This window comes from Lontra canadensis, unplaced genomic scaffold, assembly GCF_010015895.1.
Source record: "Lontra canadensis isolate GAN:19392208 unplaced genomic scaffold, GSC_riverotter_1.0 scaffold67, whole genome shotgun sequence".
Classification (NCBI taxonomy): domain Eukaryota; kingdom Metazoa; phylum Chordata; class Mammalia; order Carnivora; family Mustelidae; genus Lontra; species Lontra canadensis.
Window position 1 is genome coordinate 7,978,291 of NW_022631061.1, and position 19,240 is coordinate 7,997,530.

General features: G+C 34.8%; 1 protein-coding gene across 1 annotated transcript in view; it reads right to left on the reverse strand.

The window, feature by feature from the left end:
* Positions 1 to 1,179: 1,179 nt before the first annotated feature.
* The window catches only part of CCDC169 (coiled-coil domain containing 169), a 46,150-nt gene continuing 28,089 nt past the window's right edge, over positions 1,180 to 19,240 (reverse strand). The window contains 4 exon segments of the mRNA XM_032880067.1: positions 1,180 to 1,702; positions 10,044 to 10,120; positions 15,315 to 15,368; positions 15,591 to 15,689. Of these exon segments, the coding sequence (XP_032735958.1) occupies positions 1,603 to 1,702; positions 10,044 to 10,120; positions 15,315 to 15,368; positions 15,591 to 15,689 (330 nt within the window). The 3' untranslated portion in view covers positions 1,180 to 1,602.

Here is a 19,240-nt window from a genome sequence, read left to right on the forward strand (position 1 = left end):
TGGGGCGCCTGTGTAGCTCAGCTGGTTAAGCATCTACCTTCGGCTCAGGTCATGATTCTGGAGGCCCAGAATCAAGCCCCACATCAGGTTCGCTGCTCAGTAAGGGATCTGCTTCTCCCTCACCCCTCTCTCACTAACTCTCTCCCTCAAAAAAAAAAAAAAAAGAGCAGGGGAGATATTTCCAAACAGTTCCTGTTTGGAATAATTTATAGAAAGTTACTTTGTATTTTCTGTATTACTTTATAAAGTCACATAAAAGAATTGTCTACATGAAATTTGTGAATGCTTCCTTAAAGAAAGTGAGTATCTATAAAAGTTATTATAGAAATGCATTTAGTATTCATTACTGTTGATATTGAATAGAAGCTTTAGTTCCAGATATAAGGTGAGCATACCATTAGTGGGAAACTAAGGTAGCTGTGAGTTATTTCTAGAAATATAAAGTCCCAATAATTTTACTTATTAAGTTGGGCAAATAAATCATACGTATGTTCCAAACCTAGGTAAAAGTTATAAAACAACCTAAACATATATAGAAAAATACAATAAACTGTAATAATCCCTTAAACAAACCTCTCTCCTCTCCTCAGTCTATCTCCACATTGAAGCTTAAGTATTGTGAAGGCTTGCAATGTATGGTCTAAAGAATTATGCCATCACTATGAATTAAGAAACACCATAAAATGATTTAAATCACTATGTGCTAAGTAGTAGGACCTTGTAGTTGAATAAATATTGGTTTTCTAGCAAAGTACAGACCTTAGAGGTTGTATCATTTGCCGCCATCATTTTATAGATGTGGGACATAAAGATGAGAAAGTGGAACCTGTCCAAGATCTCCTAAGTTCATGGCAGGTTGGGAATTATAACCAAGCTGATTACTGATTGAAGGCTATTTCCATATACCATCATAGTTCAAATCAAAGTTTAAAATCCATCTGATTTGTAGTTTTTTTTGTTTGTTTGTTTGTTTTAAATATTTTATTTATTTATTTAACAGAGAGAGAGAGAGAGAGAGAGAGATCACAAGTAGGCAGAGCAGCAGGCAGAGAGGAAGGGAAGCAGGCTCCCTGCTGAGCAGAGAGCCCGATGTGGGGCTCGATCCCAGGACCCTGAGACCATGACCTGAGCCGAAGGCAGAGGCCTAACCCACTGAGCCACCCAGGTGCCCCATGATTTGTAGTTTTGTTTAAACCATAAGTTTAAAAGACCTGAACATGATATGGCCTATAACAGCAAAATGTTTTCATGAATTCACATTATTCACATTTCTAGTCAACTAGAAACCAAATATAATACAACAATGTTACTATCAGCATAGATTATGGATATATTATTAAAAGTAAGTTTAATAGTGCCAACCTTCAGGATTTCTATGATATTTTTAAAATCATAGGCAATGCTATTAGATATTTTAAGATCACTTAGAAAATTACTTTCATGCAGACAAAGGAATAAACTTCTGGAAAAGGAGCTAAAAAGAAGTTTGATAGCTCTTTCTTATCTATTTCATTCCCTGAAAAATGAGTTAAACATTAACTTCACAAGTTGAATATTACAGATGAAAATAGGAAAGAAATAGAAATCCGCCCAGTTTTAGAATTACAGATTGAGTTTTGGAAGATGGTTTGATCTTGTAATCTTTTTTACTGGTCCTCTCTTGGCATTCATTGTCTTTTGGTTAACTGGTTTATATCTTCCCCTGAAATAAAACAAGTGTTAATCATTATTTTAAAGTCATCATTGTGTATCACAAAAACATATGCTTATAGTACCATTGTAAACAGCCATATGTTATACCATAATATCTCATTACAGATAGAGAGGAAACCAACTCAAGGACAGATAATCCAAAAGCCAGGAAGGAGTCCATGAAGTGTTCTAATGTAGAAAGCTCTGACCAAGAGGCATAAGAGGGGCCATTCTGATATTGTCTCTGGAAATATGAATTAAAGCTAAGAAAATAGAGAGAAGCCATTAAGTAGGGCAGGGAGAATAAAGAAATAATATTCATGAGTAACCCAAAGGTATGTTACCTAAAATTATAATAAAATTGAAACTAAGATATACCAAGGTCTGTGATATTAAAAAGATATAGAGAGTGAAGATGGCAGTTGGTAATGAGAAGAAAAGTGAAGTAGAAGACTGAACTAGTTGAAATAATAACAGCAACAGTTTTAAAGCACATAAGTTATATCAGGAACTATTCTAAATTCTATTTATTAATTGATTCATATCAGCCTCACAAAATCCCTATGATGTATGTTTATTAGCCCTGTTAGATAGGTGAGAAAACAAGGTTATATATTTTGTAAGTGGATCTAGAATTTGAATCCAGAAAGGCTGAGTTCAATGTCTATGCCTTTAACTACTTTTCTGTATGGCAGACAATTAAAGTGAAGAACTATGAAGTTCTGCTCAGACTTTTAAAGCTTCCTTGACCTCTAGTTTTAATATCTGTGGGCCCAGTTATATTGGAATTCCTGTTCTTGGATTTCCGTGGGGCCATTCACAAGTACTGGAATAGCTAAAAAAAAAAAAAAAAAAAAGGACAATAACAAATGTTGATAAAGATGTGGAGAAATTGCAACCTTCATACATTGCTAGTGGGAATATAAAATGGTGCAGTTGCTCTGCAAAATAGTTTGGCAGTTCCTTAAAAAGATAAAACAGCTATCAATTGACTCAGCAATTCCATTCCAAGGCATATATCCAACAGAATTAAAAACATATATGCACAAAACCTCATGTAAGAATGTTCATAGCAGCATTATTCAGAACAGTCAAAAGGTATAAACAACCCAAATGTCCATCAACTGATTAATGGACAAACAAAATGTGACAGATCTAAGAACTGGAATATTATTCAGCCACAAAAAGTAATAAAGTACTGATATATGCTCCTACATGAATGAACGTTGAAAAATTATGCTAAGTGACAAAGTTAGGCACATAAGAACACAAACTGTTTGCTTCCATTTATAACAAGAAGAAATAAATCTATAGAGACAGAAAGTAGATTAGTGATTGCCAGAGGCTGGGGTGAGGGAGGAATGGAGAGTGATGCTAATGGGTAAAAGGGTTTTGGGGGGAGATGAAAATGTTCTTTTAAGCACATAGTGGTGATGGCTGTGCAACATTGTGTATATACCAAAACGCAATGAGTTTCACTTTAAAAGGGTAAATTTTGGATAAGAACATGTAGAAGAATAAAACTGGACCACTTTCTTACACCATACACAAAAATAAATTAAAAAATGGAATGAAAGACCTAAACATGAGACGGGAATCCATCAAAATCCTAGAGGAGAACATAGACAGCAATCTCTTTGACCTCAGCCATAGTAGCTTCTGCCAGACGTATCTCCACAGACAAGGGAAACAAAACCAAAAATGAATTATTAGGGCTTCATCAAGATAAAAAGCTTCTGGGCTCCTGGGTGGCTCAGTGTGTTAAGCCTCTGCCTTCCGCTCAGGTCATGATCCCAGGGTCCTGGGATCGAGGCCCGCATTGGGCTCTCTGCTCAGCAGGGAGCCTGCTTCCTCCTCTCTCTCTCTCTGCCTGCCTCTCTGCCTACTTGTGATCTCTGTCTGTCAAATAAATAAATAAAATCTTAAAAAAAAAAGATAAAAATCTTCAGCACAGCAAAGAAAACAATCCACAATACTAAAAGGCAACCTATAGAATGGAAGAAGACACTTAAAAGTGGCAGATTGGATAAAGAGCTAGTATCCAAAATCTATAAAGAACTTATCAAACTCAACACCTAAAAAACAAATCATACAGTTAAGACAAATCATACAGTTAAGAACTTATCAAACTCAACACCTAAAAAACAAATCATACAGTTAAGACAGGAATAGACATTTCTCCAAAGAAGACATACAAATGGCTAACAGACGCATAAAAAAATGCTGAACATCACTGATCATTAGGGAAATACAAATCAAAACCAGGAGATTCCACCTCACACCAGTCAGAATGGCTAAAATTATCAACTCCAGAAATAACAGACATCGGTGAGGGTACAGCTAAAAGGGAACCCTCTTGGATTGTGGAGGGAATGCAAACAGGTGCAGCCACTCTAGAAAGCAGTATGGAGGTTCCTTAAAAAGCTAAAAATACAACTACCCTTCAACACAGCAATTGTACTATTAGGTATTTATCTAAAGGAACCAAAAATAGTGATTCAAAGCACCACAAGCACTTCAATGTTTATAGCAGCATTAGCCACAATAGCCAAAACATCAAGCACTTCAATGTTTATAGCAGCATTAGCCACAATAGCCAAAACATGGAAAGGGCCCAAATGTTCATCAACTTATCAATGGGTAAAGAAAATGTGGTATGTATGTATATATATATACATATATATATAATATTACTTAGCCATTAAAAAGAATTAAATCTTACCATTTGCAATGACGTGGATGGAACTAGAGAGTAGTATACTAAGCCAAATAAGTCAGTCTGAGAAAGACAAACACCATATGATTTCACTCATATGTGGAATTTAAGAAATGAAACAGATAAACATAGGGGAAGGGAAGGAAAAGTAAAATAAAGACAGACAGGGAGGCAAACCATAAGAGACTCTTAACTATAGGGAACAAAATGAAGGTTGCTGGAGGAGAGGTGTGTAGGGGGATAGGGTAATTGGGTGACGGGCATTAAGGAGGGCACTTGATGTAATGAGCACTAGACATTATACGGAACTGATGAACCACTAAATTCTACCCCTGAAACTAATAGCACACTATATGTGAACTAATCTGAATTTAAATAAAATCTTGAAAGAAAAAAAAAGGGTAAATTTTGGGTTATGTCGATTATAACTCAATATAAATATTTTTAAATGTATTTTGGGAACAAACCATTTCCTGTGCAAAGAGTTTCCTTAATCAAATAACAATGTTTTAGAATAATTTCATCTTCTGGTGTAATACAGAATTAACCACAAGCATTCAATTATATCATATTCAATTAAAAGCTCATTCTAGATATTTATTGTTTACTATACTAAGTGCTTTTATATTATGTTTAGGGTATTTTAAATAGTTTCCTTAATATCAATCTGTTCTATAAGATCTAACTGACATGATTATAACACTAATCATCAAAGTGAGGTACATAACTCTAAAAATGTTTAATTTCCTAGACCTCTTTTAGAACAGTGTTTTTCGAACTGCAGAATGCAACTCAAAAGTAGATTGATTTAGTGAATTATAACAGCAGTATAAAAAAATAGGACAAAATAGAAAATACCAGCATGCATCACACATAATAAGGCTAAGTACTGTTTCATAATATTTTTCAGTTATATATGAAAATATATATGGGTATCCTGAGTCACAATATGCGATCAGTCATGGTCAACAACATTTGGAAACAATTTTCCATTCCTGGAAATGGAAGCATTTCCATTCCATTCCATTCATGTATGTAGTTTTTACATACATGATAGTAGCTAAGACCCTTGGCAAGATTATGCTAGCTTAATGTAGCTTTGTCACTGCAGTTTCAAATTATTGTCATATGTTTTCTCTCTTCCCACAAATAAATTCTTTGTTACTTTATTAATTCTTTATATTCAACAAAATACTATACATTGTAGAGGAATAATAATAGCTGATATTTACTGAACTAGGGATTTTTCAATGATCTCTAATTCTCATATTAACCATTTAATTTGGATTTTGTCATCCCCATTTTAAAGGTGAGTAAACTGAATTTGAAGGAGGTTACTTACATAAAGCCACATTAAATAATAAGTGACAGAGGCAAAAATTGATTCATCTGTCTGCTCCAAACACAGTGCAAATTTTCATTTACCACCTTACTTTTACCATACTCACTATTTTTAAAAAAATATCAGACTGCATTACCTACACAAATATTTACACATGTATTTTGACTTGAAGTATTCTATAGTCATTCTAGTAGATGAACTTTCTCTATTTTTCTATTTTATTGAATATTTATGCTTTTTTCTTTTTTAATTTTTCTTTTTTTCTTTTTTTCTTTTTTAATTTTAAAGTAAACTCTACACCCAATGTGGGGTTTGAACTCATAACCCCAAGATCAAGTGTTGCACGCTTCACCAGTGAGCCAGCCAGGCACCTCTTGATTTTTGTCTTTTTTTTTATTTTTAAAGATTTTATTTATTTATTTGAGAGAGAGAGAGAGCATGCATGAGTTGGGGGAGGGGAAGAGACAGAGGGAGAAGCAGACTCTATAGTACTATATGTAATAGATAATATTCAGTATCCCTCTTTGAAAGGTTTCTTTTAATAGTATATCACAGTCAAATTGGTATTTTTTTTTCTTTCCTTCCTCCCTTCCTTCCTTCCTTCCTTCCCACCTTCCATCTTTCTTTCAAGAGAAGGAAAAAGAGAATGAAGAGGGTGTGCATGGGTGGGGTGGGGGTAAGGGCAGAGAGAGGGGGAGAGAGAATTTTAAGCAGGCTCCGTGCCCAGTGCATAGTCCAATGCAAGGCTTGATCTCATGATCCTGAGATCATGATCTGAGCTGAAATCAAGAGTCGGACACTCAATCGACTGAGCCACCCAGGTACCCCGTTATGGGTATTTTCTAATGCTCTCGTTTATTCTGAGCATTAGGAAAACTCCAAAAGTCAGTATTTAACATTAGCATATGTAAGAATATCAACCAAAGGAAACCTAAAAAGCTACTAAAAATTGATTTCTAAAACACCACTTTAAGTATAACACATAATAGAAGAGTGCCCAAAATAGATATGTAAGTGCCATGAATTATAATAATGCAAATACTCATATAACCACCACTCAGGTCAACAGAACAGATCATTGCCATCACACTGGAAGACCTTGTGCTCCTCCCAATTATCATTCCCCTTCTCCTTCTCATTGGTAACCACTGTCCTGTCTTCTGACACCACAGTTTAGTTGTGCCTGTCTTTGAACATCATATAAATAGAATCATATTATATGTATTCTTTTATTTCTGGCCTCTCTTTCCCAAAACTGTAATAATTATCCATGATGTTGTGTGAGCTGTAATTTATTTTTATTGTTGTTATTATTCATATATATATAATATACTCATGTTACTGTTCATAAATATATGAATATTTGTTTTTATATAAGAATAATATATATTACAAATACATATCTCTTAAAAATTTTATCCGATCTATTACTGATAAATATTTGAGTTCAGTTTATGGCTGTTATGAATAAAGCTGTTATGAACATTCTTGCACAGGTTTTTTTGGTGTAATATATGCACAATTCTGTTAGGTGTACAACTAAGAGTGTAATTGTTGGGTTATAGAGTAGGTGTATGATCAGCTAAGTGTAGAAAGTAATACTAAACACTATTCCAAAATGGTTGCATAAATTTACACTTCATATCTTTGACAACACTTGGAATCACCAACCTTTAAAGTCTGTAGTGGCCTCTCATAATTTTAACTCGCATTCCACTGAATAAATAATGGTGTTGAGTCCATTGGCCATTAGGATATCCTCCCCTGTGAGGTTCTTAACACGAAAACTTGGTTTAAAGACTAAAACTTGAATCAAAAAGTATACTAAATTCCAAAGTTGAGGCAATAACTCAGAACAACAATGCTTTAAAGTAGTACCAATTACATATACCTAATTTAGAAGATTATAGGTATATAGAAATGTTTCTATCATTTGAGTTATTTGGTTTATTATATTTCCAGAAAGTGAAGAATGTTTTTCCTATTTGTATGACCATTTATTCACTCATACATTCATTAAAAAATTGGTAAACATTTATTTATGCCAGGCACTGTATTCAACATTAGGCTCTACCAAAGATGGAAGAGCCCTATATGAGATGGGGCATGTGCATTGCCAGAGGGCACAGACAAGCTTACTGAGCAGGTATCCCAGACCATGTCATCCACTTCTAATGCACCAGTACCTGCAGCTCAGTTCAGAGCTATGGTGCGGAGGGCCCCAAAGAGAAACTGATCATCAGGATGATACAGCGAGGGGCAAGGAGGAATGGGTTTGATATCCAGGTCATCTACTTGAGTGTCTTTTAGTACCACCTTGTCCAATTTGACAGTTAAGTGGACGAGTAACATTTATACATGGCCTGGAAAGAATGTGACAAACATGGTTCCAATTCTCACAATAAGTCACCCCATCAGAAGAAGAGAAAGTCTACACTTCATTTACTGATAAATCAGCTTGATACACGAGACTGTAGCCCTATTCTCTATGCCCAAATCTATTTCTTTCCCTTCCCCTTAAGGTACTCATTTTAAGAATGCTCATGAATAAACTTCCTATGTGCTGATTTCCATTTCAGAGTCTACTCTCTGAGAGATCCAACCTACAACAGTATCAGTGGGAAACTGAACTGCCCTAATAGACCTATAGTCTAGTGATATAGATGTGTATAGAATGTGTATATAGATGAATAGAATTAGTTTTATTTGTATTTTCAAAATATTTCTCTATCATTTAAGCAAATTTGAATAAAAGAAGTATTATCTTTCTAAAAGTTAATTGGAAGATAAATGTAAAAATAAAAAAGAAATATAAATTGGAAGATAAATGGTAAAAATAAAAAAATAGATATGTAGGGTGATCATGCAGAAAGAGTTACTGTAGCAGGTCTGAAACTTCTCTCCTTAGAAAAGTCTTCTTGCCAGGCTGGCCTTTGGCTGATGTCTGGGAACTTAGTGGTAAAAAGTTTCCTACACTGATAGAAAGCTTTCCTTAAATGAAAAAGAATGGCTTACTGTACTTAAACTGTACAAAAAAATGTGGTTTCTGTGAACATGTTTTCCTTCTGGAAGTCTGGAATTTGTTATGTGCTAAGTAAGCAGAGGGTACCTACACGACTGGACCCAGGAAAAAATGTGGGCACTAAGTATCTAATGAATTTCCTCAGAAGATAAAATTTCACGTGTTGTCGCACATGTTCCCTGACCTACGGCTGGAGGAATGAAGTGTGTCCTCTGTGACCGCATTACAGGACTTCTAGAAGCTTGTACCTAGTTCCCTCCAAACTTCCCCATACACCTTTTTCCTCTGATGCATTTTCTTTGTATCCTTTGGCTGCAATACATTTTAGCTGTATGCACAAATATATGCTGAGTTTTGTGAGTTGTTCTAGCAAATCACTGAATACGGGACTGGTCTTGAGGCTCCCCAGCACAGAGGTATAATAATTTTCATAGGGAAGTCATTTTCCAGAATTTAATGCTTTAACTACATTATATTTCTGTTGATATAAATGTATAGGGTAATAAGTTATAACTTATAATATTTATGACTACTCAAGGAAGAATACACTTTTATCCATCTAGCCACATATTGGACAAAATGTTCCTATCCCATGAATCTCTACCAAAAACACTTGCTATATTGCATATATCTTGAATGCCTGTATTTCAAAAGAATGCTGATTGATAGCTAATTTATATCCTGGTTTACTTTTTTGGTATTGTTAAATTATATATGAATATATTCCCCTACATAGAAAAGGTTATATAAGACAAGAATTGCCTGACAAGTTATTCTGTACTTAGTACAGAACAGGAAAAATTATGGTAGACATAACCTCCTAAACCCATAAAACATTCCTCTCTTCTTTATTCATCCTAAATTATTTTTGTTTGCATTGGAAAACACAGTTTAAACTGCACTGTTTTCTTACACTAATTTCATTGTCAATATTTTGTCAGTAAAGAAGTTAAGGCTGGTAGTTTAATTGTATTTATGTTGTTCATGGTATAGATTTAGGCTCCTCTTGGGTAGGGCATTGTTTTAGCCTAGAAAATAAGAACTTGTCATGTTGGAAGACAAAACATATTCTTGGGATCTACAAAAATGTATATAAGTAGTGAGTAGAGAGCACAAATTTCTTTAGGTTCTTTTACCATCTGTTTGTTATTTTATATCATTGCTATAAAATCTAGAAGTTCAACTTCCAAAATATAATGGACACCTGTTTTGTCAGTATCATTCACATGCAAATAGAATTAATTAGAAAGGAAAGATATAGTTAGACTTACATTTTCACTAGATTCTCTTTCATTCTAGGCAGTTGATCCATCTGTTGCCTTTTAAAAACTTGGTATGAGTCAGAGACCTGAAATACAAACATTTGAGAATTTGTCCTCTTATTTCATCACTGATTTTGGAGATAAGAGGAATAGTCCATTCTCAACTAACTCTTTTATAACCAGGCCCTTAAGTGGTATGCATAAGAGAAGCTAAAGAATAATGGGAAATTCTGGCTTTCTCCAGTATTTTTTTTTAAGATTTTATTTATTTATTTGACAGAGCTAGAGAGAGATCACAAGTAGGCAGAGAGGCAGGCAGAGAGAGAGGGGGAAGCAGGCTCCCCACCGAGCCTAGAGCCTGATGTGGGGCTTGATCCCAGGACCCTGAGATCATGACCTGAGCCAAAAGCAGAGGCTCAACCCACTGAGCCATGCAGGCACCCCAGCTTTCTCCACTATTAAAAGGTTTCTAAAGATTATGTAAACTCCTTCATCTCAACCCCACATTCCATGTGATTTTTAAAATAAATATAGAGGAAATTTTGACAATCATATCATCTTTGTGGCATAAAGAACATTAAAAGTTTTTGTAATAGATACTGAATATAAATAATACGTATGTTCTCTCATTAAGAAAGACATAACAATAGAAGCTGTATGTATATTGAAATGGAAAAACAAGATCATATTTTCATTCTTGTCTGTTTTGAGATACCTCTGTGATACAAAAGTGGAGACTTCCTATAAGTGGTGTAAATAAAATTTCCAGTACAGGAAGAGTTGAGGCTGGTGACCTTAGAGATGGCAATTGAAGACATGAGTAAATGAGATCACTCGGTAAGAACACACAGAGAAGTAAGAGAGTTGAGGACATAAACTTGAGAAAGCAACTTTTAAGGGGCAGGAGAATTACTAAAGGCCATAATAGGATAGGAATAGGAAAACCCAGGGAAAAAATACTTCATGGAAGTCAAGAGGTGGGTGATATTCAAAAAGTGAGCATGGTTAACAATATGAAATTCCTAAAAGATGTCTACACTACCAGGAGGCTTGAAAAGGAGTCATTATGTTTAGCTATTAAAAAGTAAACTGTGCCAGAGCCCAGTGCTGGGGGTCAGAAAGTTGAAAGAGGTCAAAGATTAAAAGCAAGGCAGTGAGTATATCCACCCTCGCATGAAGTTTGACTGAGAAAAGGAAAGCTGAGGTAGTAGTTTTATTAAGAGGGGGTAAAATAAAAGTTGGTTTCTCTTTTATTTTGGTGGAAGGGATGAGCATCTTTGTGAAGATGTTAGAGCATCTTTGCTAAGTGGGACAATTTTGGGCACACTGGACCAGAAGACGGAATTCATTCATCTATTCACTCAGCAAACACTGGTGAGCATCCATTGGTGCCACCTCTAGTTTAGCACCAGGGCACAAAGATAAGTCATAGTTCTTACAATCTATTGGAGCATGATAAATAGATTGTACAATTCACTGCTTTGGCAGAGGTTTGCACAGGTGCTTTGTAAGCATAAAGCAGATGCTAGTTCAAGCCATCAGAGGCCTGGAAGAGTAGCCAATTAAGAGCAAAGGAAAGGACATTCCAGGCAGAAAAAACAGGAAGGGCCTACAAGAATGAGACAGCATGGCATATGCAGAGACCACATATATCATTGGTCCGGCTGCAGTACAGGGTGTGAGTATGGTCACAGCTGGAAAGGCAGGCACTGGGTGTTGGAAAGGACCTTGTAGACTACACTGAACTTTGTTGATATCCCCTGGACAATGCAAAGTCACTCACGGCTTTAAATAGGGAACGTCACTGGTGTGCCTGGGTTGCTCAGTCAGTTAAGTGTCCAACTCCTGATTTTGACTCAGGTCATGATCTCAGGGTCCCTGGAATCCAGCCCCAAGTCAGCTCCATGCTCAGTGGGGAGTCTGCTTAGGAATTCTCTCTCTCTCTCTCTACTCCTCTCTCCCTCAAATAAATACATAAACCTTTAAAAAAAATAGGGAACAACACCATATCTATATTTCAGAATGATTGCTCAGGCAGCAGAGGAAAAAAAATTGAGTATGGTGAGGGCAAGATTTTAATAGCTATGCTGTTGAGATTATATTTAAAGTCTAGATTTAGGGGCACCTGGGTGGCTCAGTGGGCTAAAGCCCCTGCCTTTGGCTCAGGTCATGATCCCAGGGTCCTGGGATCGAGCCCCGCATCAGGCTTTCTGCTCAGCAGGGAGCCTGCTTCCCTTCCTCTCTCTGCCTGCCTCTCTGCCTACCTGTGATCTCTGTCTGTCAAATAAATAAAATAAAATCTTTAAAAAAAAAATAAAGTCTAGATTTAAATCTGGAGAGCTCTAGTGTTCCTGGGTGGCTCAGTCAGTTAAGCGTCTGCCTTTGGCTTGGATCACGATCCTAGAATCCCCGGATCGAGCCCCCCATCTGAAGCCCTGTTCGTCAAGAAGTCTGCTTCTCCTTCTGCCCCTCACCCTGCTCATGCTCTCTCTCTCTCTTTCCCACTCTCTCTCAAATAAATAAAATCTTTTAAAAAGAAAATAAAAATAAATCTGGGGAACTCTATTTTCAAACAAACAATAATAAAATAGAGTTGTCCAAAAAGACAACAGAAACAGCTGGATAGTCTGGAACCTATGATGTAAGGAATTGCTAGTGTAACTTCTGTGGTAATTTAATATTTTAGCATAGGGAAAAAAAAACTATGGAAACACTTAAGAGTTGGTTTCATATCTTTGAGAAGTTGTCACATAGGAGATGTATAGAATTGTTCTGTGTTCTTCAGAGGAAGAAACCAAAACAAATATGTTTTAAGGAAGGAGAATAAGGAGCATCACATGATGCTTTAACAATTCTAATAATTAGAATTGCCTGACAATGAAACAGAACAGCCTCTGGTTCATTATCTGTAAACCAAAACATTATATTCAACAATATCTCAGATCTACTGACAAAGTTCTATGTTTATGGAAACAGAACTTAAGTTTATTGTGTTACAAGTTCTATGTAACCTTTCTGCCTGACTTTAATGCAATAAACCTATATATCTTAAAACTCAATGTCTGTACTGTATACATACTGCATAAATCAGAAAACCCCTGAGATATGGAAACACACAATTTCATTCAAAACAGTGAAGACAGCAGAAGTATAAACAGCAGTCTCAGCAAATAGCTCTAGTTATCTACCTAAGAATCAATTATTTATGTATTCAGCATGGAAAGAACTGCAGATCATCTGTTGACCTTTCCGGTCACCCTAATATCCACATGGTCAGAACCATCTTTGACTACAAAGATTAACAATTCATTCTAGAGTGAAAATCCTTATTAACATTTATACTGGGGAACAGGATTAACATCTTCCTGGGAAGCTGTTAAAATAGGCTTTGATTATATGCTGAGTGATCCTGTATAATCAGAGTAGAACCTATCCCACCTAAGTGAATTTTTCAGACAAACAAAGGCAAAGGAGGAAGGCTGAGGCAACTAGAAATTCTAATGCCCCTGTCACAGAGAGAGAGGCTAGGGAGATCAGGAAAACAAAACAAAACAAAACAAAACAAAACAAAACAGGAAAATAATGTTCACCATTTCCTAGAATTTAGAACATATTTATGGGCTAGGCATTTTACTCAGCACTTTACATACATTACATCTCTAAATGCTCACAAATCCCCTGCAAGACAATACTATTATTTCCCATTCTATCAAAAAGGAAAGAAATTAGGCCCCAAAAGGTCACATTACAATTAAGTACCAAGCTGGGATTTAAATCCAAATTTAAATGACTCAAAAATCTGTGGTCTTTCCTCAAATCACGTCTTGTAAAGCAGTTAGCATTTATGCTAGAACTGGAAGGAAGCAGAATTAGCATGTATGAAAAGCAGCAAATTCCAGGCGGAGTCATTGTCTGAGGAAAGGCACAAGGGTGCCTGTGCTGCAGGAGTAAGCAGTGATGCCAACGGAGTATCCAGGAACCATCAAGTGTGAACTGACTGTTTTACAAGAGACTACAAGGATTGGTTCTATTTTGTCTCAATTTCCTAACTTAATCTTAGTCATTACTAGAAGTCCAGGCCTCCCTTTATTCACCACTGCCCTGACTTTCATTCCCAAATTGTTCTATACATCTCCTTATCAGCTCCAACCCCTAATCTTAACTCCCTTCCTCTCAATCCTCTCATGAATCTGCTGGAAATGCCAGATTAGTAATTAGCAGACTTTCTTTATGGCAAACCAAGCCCTCAAGGTCTTCTACTTCTTTGCCTCACCTAGTTAATGTCCTGAAGACTCCAACCTTCTTTTTGGGTCTACCTCCCCTGACTATCACTGTTGAAACTCTTCAGAGCTATATTCTAAACTATATTTTCTTTTCACCCTGTATACTCTCCCTGAAGCATTTCATTCATTCAAATAGCTTCATTTACTATCTATATGTTAATAATGGGAGATACGTCTGTATCTCCCATTTTTTATCTTTTCTACCCTGAGATTCATATATCCAACTGCTCTCTGGACACTTCCATGTAGATAGTGTGCATTGAAAACTAAACTCATATACTGATTTTAAAACATATGTCAAAATAAAGTTAACAAGGATTAAATAAATGTAAAATATTTAGCCAAGTACTAAAAAAAGATGTGATAAATGTTATGAAATATTGCAATGAAGACTTTTAAACTATGATATCAGAAGCCATAAATAAAAGATAGCTCTGATAACATCAAAACAAAAACTCAGTGATACTAACATCATCATAAATAAAACTGAAAGGCAAATGAAAAACTATGGAAAATATGTACATCATCCATAATTTATTGATCACTTTCCTGTCCTGTCATATGTATGTATACACTTTTCTATCCTGTATCGTAAATACAACCTTTCTAGTAATAGCAGTGCTGTATGTAAGACAGATGCATAATTATGTGCATAATTATGACATAAAATACCATGAATTTCATGATAGCAGAGGGATAACTGCTTATTTGTTTGAATTCTAGAAATTATAGATCAAACTCAAAGGATAACTAAGGAAGCAAATATGCAAAATATTCCCTTAATCTGGGCAAATTTTATCTCCTTTTTCTCCTTTTATAAAACCCATAAATTTTCCTTTTACCTTTCATATTTATAAACTTGGTAGATTTTTTTCCCCATAATTCCAATGGATGTTTGTATGCCAAACTAAACCAATCAAAAGCCTAGAAAAGTGAAAAATGTAATTTACAGTAGGAGAAAACTCTTAAAATTTAGAAGTAAGACAAGAAAATTTACCCGAGACATTTCAGCTAGGTACCTACAGCACTCATCATTGGTCTTGTGGTAAGCCTACAGGAAAAAATGCAAAAGTAAAGAATTCAACAACAGAGATGATTTGCAATACTAGCAAGGTTATTACTAAGTCAAGTTTATGTCTCTACACTGTTTTTTAAAATAGTATAAGAAATAGTTTTGTAAGTATTTTGTGATAATAATATAGTAGGTTTGTAGATAACATGCTAAAAGCAATGGCAGTTACAAAGAAATGTCTAGTATAGAATAAAAACAAACCCTTAATTCTTGTTCCAGTCTCAGTGCACAGTCTTTCACTTGATTTTCAAGGCTTCTTTTCTCTTTTTCTAGCTGTTTAAGTAATGTATTTAAGTATTCCTGAAAGTATAAATAGTAAAATTTTACATGAACTCATATTCTAAATAATAGTAAGAAATTTCTTCACTGGCAAATGCCTTTACCTCATAACATTCTGTGACTTCAAATTCTATAATATGTACTTTTTAAGTAATAACAATAATAATAATTACAATATCTGTTTAACCCTAACAATATTCCAAGTCAGTACTTGTGCTAAGTGCTTTCCACAGATGATTTGATTTAATCCTTATAAAAGCCATGAAGATGGCTAATATATTTATTTCCATTTTACTGTTGAGAAAATTGCATCTATTAGATGTTAAGTAACTGGTCCAAAGACACACAGCTAATAAATGGTAGAACTGGAATTAGAACCCAGGTATTTTGGGGTGCCTGGCTGGCTCAGTCATTGGACTATGAGACTCTGGATCTCAAGCCCCACGTTGGATGTAGAGATTACTCAAAAATGAAATCTTAAAAAAAAAAAAAAAAAAAAAAAGAACCCAGGTAATCTGACTCCAAAGGCCACACATGCTAAACAATATTATTATATATTTTTCACATGACTGGTACCAGTGTAACAACAGTACAATACAAAAGAACAGACAAATAGTTGATGACCAGGAAAATTAAGAAAATATTGCAGAGTAGGACAGTTCTGGAAACTAAGATCTCAAGCCAAATGTCATTCATCACAAATAACTGGAGCTCAGTAGAGGTTTAGCCAAATGCCAGAAAAATACTGCATTATAGTAATTTGGTTTAAAACTTTAATCCCTAAGCCAATAACAAATTATTTGCAGTAACTTCAATTTTTTTCTCATATTCTTACACATTACCACATTAACATTAAAAAGTCCTCCAGGCTGAATTCTACATAACTCTTGTTGGTCATGATTTAGGTCACTGAAGTTATTAAAAGAAACATTTAAAGAAAAACAGAAGCATCTGATTTAAATCTCCACAAAGCAAAATTGCAAGATATTTTAGAGCTCATACCCTCCTTCTAAAAAATAGCTAATTCTCTAAAAACTTATTCTCTCCTAGATACTTGTTAATACTTACTAGAATATAAAAAAACTGTATCAATAGGATAATTAGGACTGAAACAGGCAAGTTCTTGTCTCTAAAAATAACATCAGTGATAATACAAATCTCTTGGTTATGACAACTCTCCACTATGCATATTTGATTACCATTAAAACATAATTGGGTGATATTTCACAGGCAGGCCTTATTTGTCTTTGAAAACCATGCACTGGTGTCATAAATGGCTTTCAGTCTCCCTTCCCAAATAAAAAAACTGCTCCAGAAGAAAGTCCATGAAAGCCCCACAAATTTAAGAGGTTAAACTGAGTTATCTTATAGAAAATTAAACCCTTACGAAATAAATCACTGCTCAAGTATGAACAGTTTTTGAAGAAATAATCAAGGAGTGATGAAAGTAGTTCAAAATTTTGCTGTATAGACAGGCCTTTGCTAGGAGAATTTCTAGCTTAGTGTACCATATATATGGTATATACTATAACCATAGTAATATGTTTTAGTTATATCATTTGTTAAATACATTTTTATAAATGTAAAGGAGAAAGAACCTACTCATTTTAATATTGTTTCAATGGGAAAATGCACTCTAAGTTTTAAAAGAAATTAGCTTATCAACAAACTACTGGAATACAAGTTATTTTTATATTAAAGATGACCTGAGTGAGATATGACCCAAAACTCTAGAAACTCATAGAAGAAATCATACGAAATAGGTAAAATTCAGGAAGGAGGCCTGCTTCTCCCTCTCCCATTCTCCCTGCTTGTGTTCCTGCTCTCCCTATCTCTCTGTCAAATAAATAAATAAAATCTTTAAAATCACTCAATCAATCAATCTGCCACCTCCTGAGATCTCCTTCTATATATGTCTTATCCATTCACTTCAATTATAAGCTATCACTTCTCTGATAATAAATATCACATCCAAATCTAAATCTGTGTGCCTATCCTTAACATTTGTTTGACACCTCAAGCTCAGTTTTACCAAAACCACTTTCTACAACTTTACACAACTTATATCCCAATAAACTCAATGTTTTAATGGCACCAAGCATAGATTTCTAATTTTGCAAGGGACATTTGGATTTCATTAAGTGGGAGTATTTTAGGAATTTTGTACATGGGAAGAAGAGTATGGGTTTGTTAAGATAGGGTCATGTAAGAGTGAATATGTCAAACAATGAACTATAGGAGTCTTTAAAAATTTTTTACTAACAGAGCTCAGGCCTGAGAGCCTACTACATACACCATCTCCCTTCTTAATTCTATAACCAAAAATATCTTGGCCAAAATGAGAACCATTATAATTAAGCACTTTTTTTAAAAAAAAGATTTTATTTATTTATTTGACAGAGATCACAAGCAGGCAGAGAGGCAGGCAGAGAGAGAGGAGGAAGCAGGCTCCCTGCTGAGCAGAGAGTCCAATGCGGGGCTCCACCCCAGGACTCTGAGATCATGACCTGAGCCGAAAGCAGCGGCTCAACCCACTGAGACACCCAGGTGCCCCTTAAGCACATTTTTTAAAGCACCATTCTACTTCACTAATAGTTCTTCAATAATTTTGTACTCAAACACTATGAATTATAAAATAGGCTGTATACAAGAGGTCAGCTACCTGTCCTGGTACTTTTATTAGGAATCCCTAAATTAAAAAGTGTTAAGTTAAAAATGGCAACATACTAAAGCTGGGAAAATCTGAGTATCAAATTAGATAATAATGCTAAAAATTATATAAAAGTACATAACATAAAATTATATTATAAAAATCCATAAGTTAATCCTGATCTAAATTTTTCAAGTAAATAAATAAAGAGAAAAGAAAGATTTTCTCCATAGTAGAATGACTAATAAATAGTGAAAGTCATGGACATGATAGTAATTATCAACCAAAAATATCAACAGATGCTAAAATAGTGGATGAAAGTCAATATGGAATGGCATATTTACATGCTGTCAAAATACTTCCCCATAAAATGCCTTCTAATTACAAAGGGAAAAAGATTAACTGCAATGGAGATGCCTGACAGACATCTTCTTAATTAAGTGATCAAAGTTAATGTTAACAATTATGAGGCAAGCTGAAAAAAACCTCTCAATTGACTGGATGAAATAAGAACACAATTTGACTTATGTGGCATTCTTACAAAAAAATGTATAATTAGCATTTAATCATAAGGATTCATTAAACACACATACTAGGATATTCTACAAAATGTTCAGCAAGGAATCTTTGAAAGTGTCAAGGTTGAAAGTCAAAGAAAATCTGAAAAACTATTTTTTCCCCAGCTTTACTGAGGTCTAACAATTAAAATTGTAAGATGTACAATTACAACTTAAAAGACATAAATTACAATGTAAGACGTAAAATGTACAATGTAATGATTTGAGATAGATAGGTAGGTAGATAGATAGATATGGTGAAAGTCTATTCCCCATCAATGAAAAATTATTTTGATTTAGGTCACTAGAGCGCATGACAACTAAATGCAATATATGATCCTGAATAGGGCCTATTTGTATAAAGA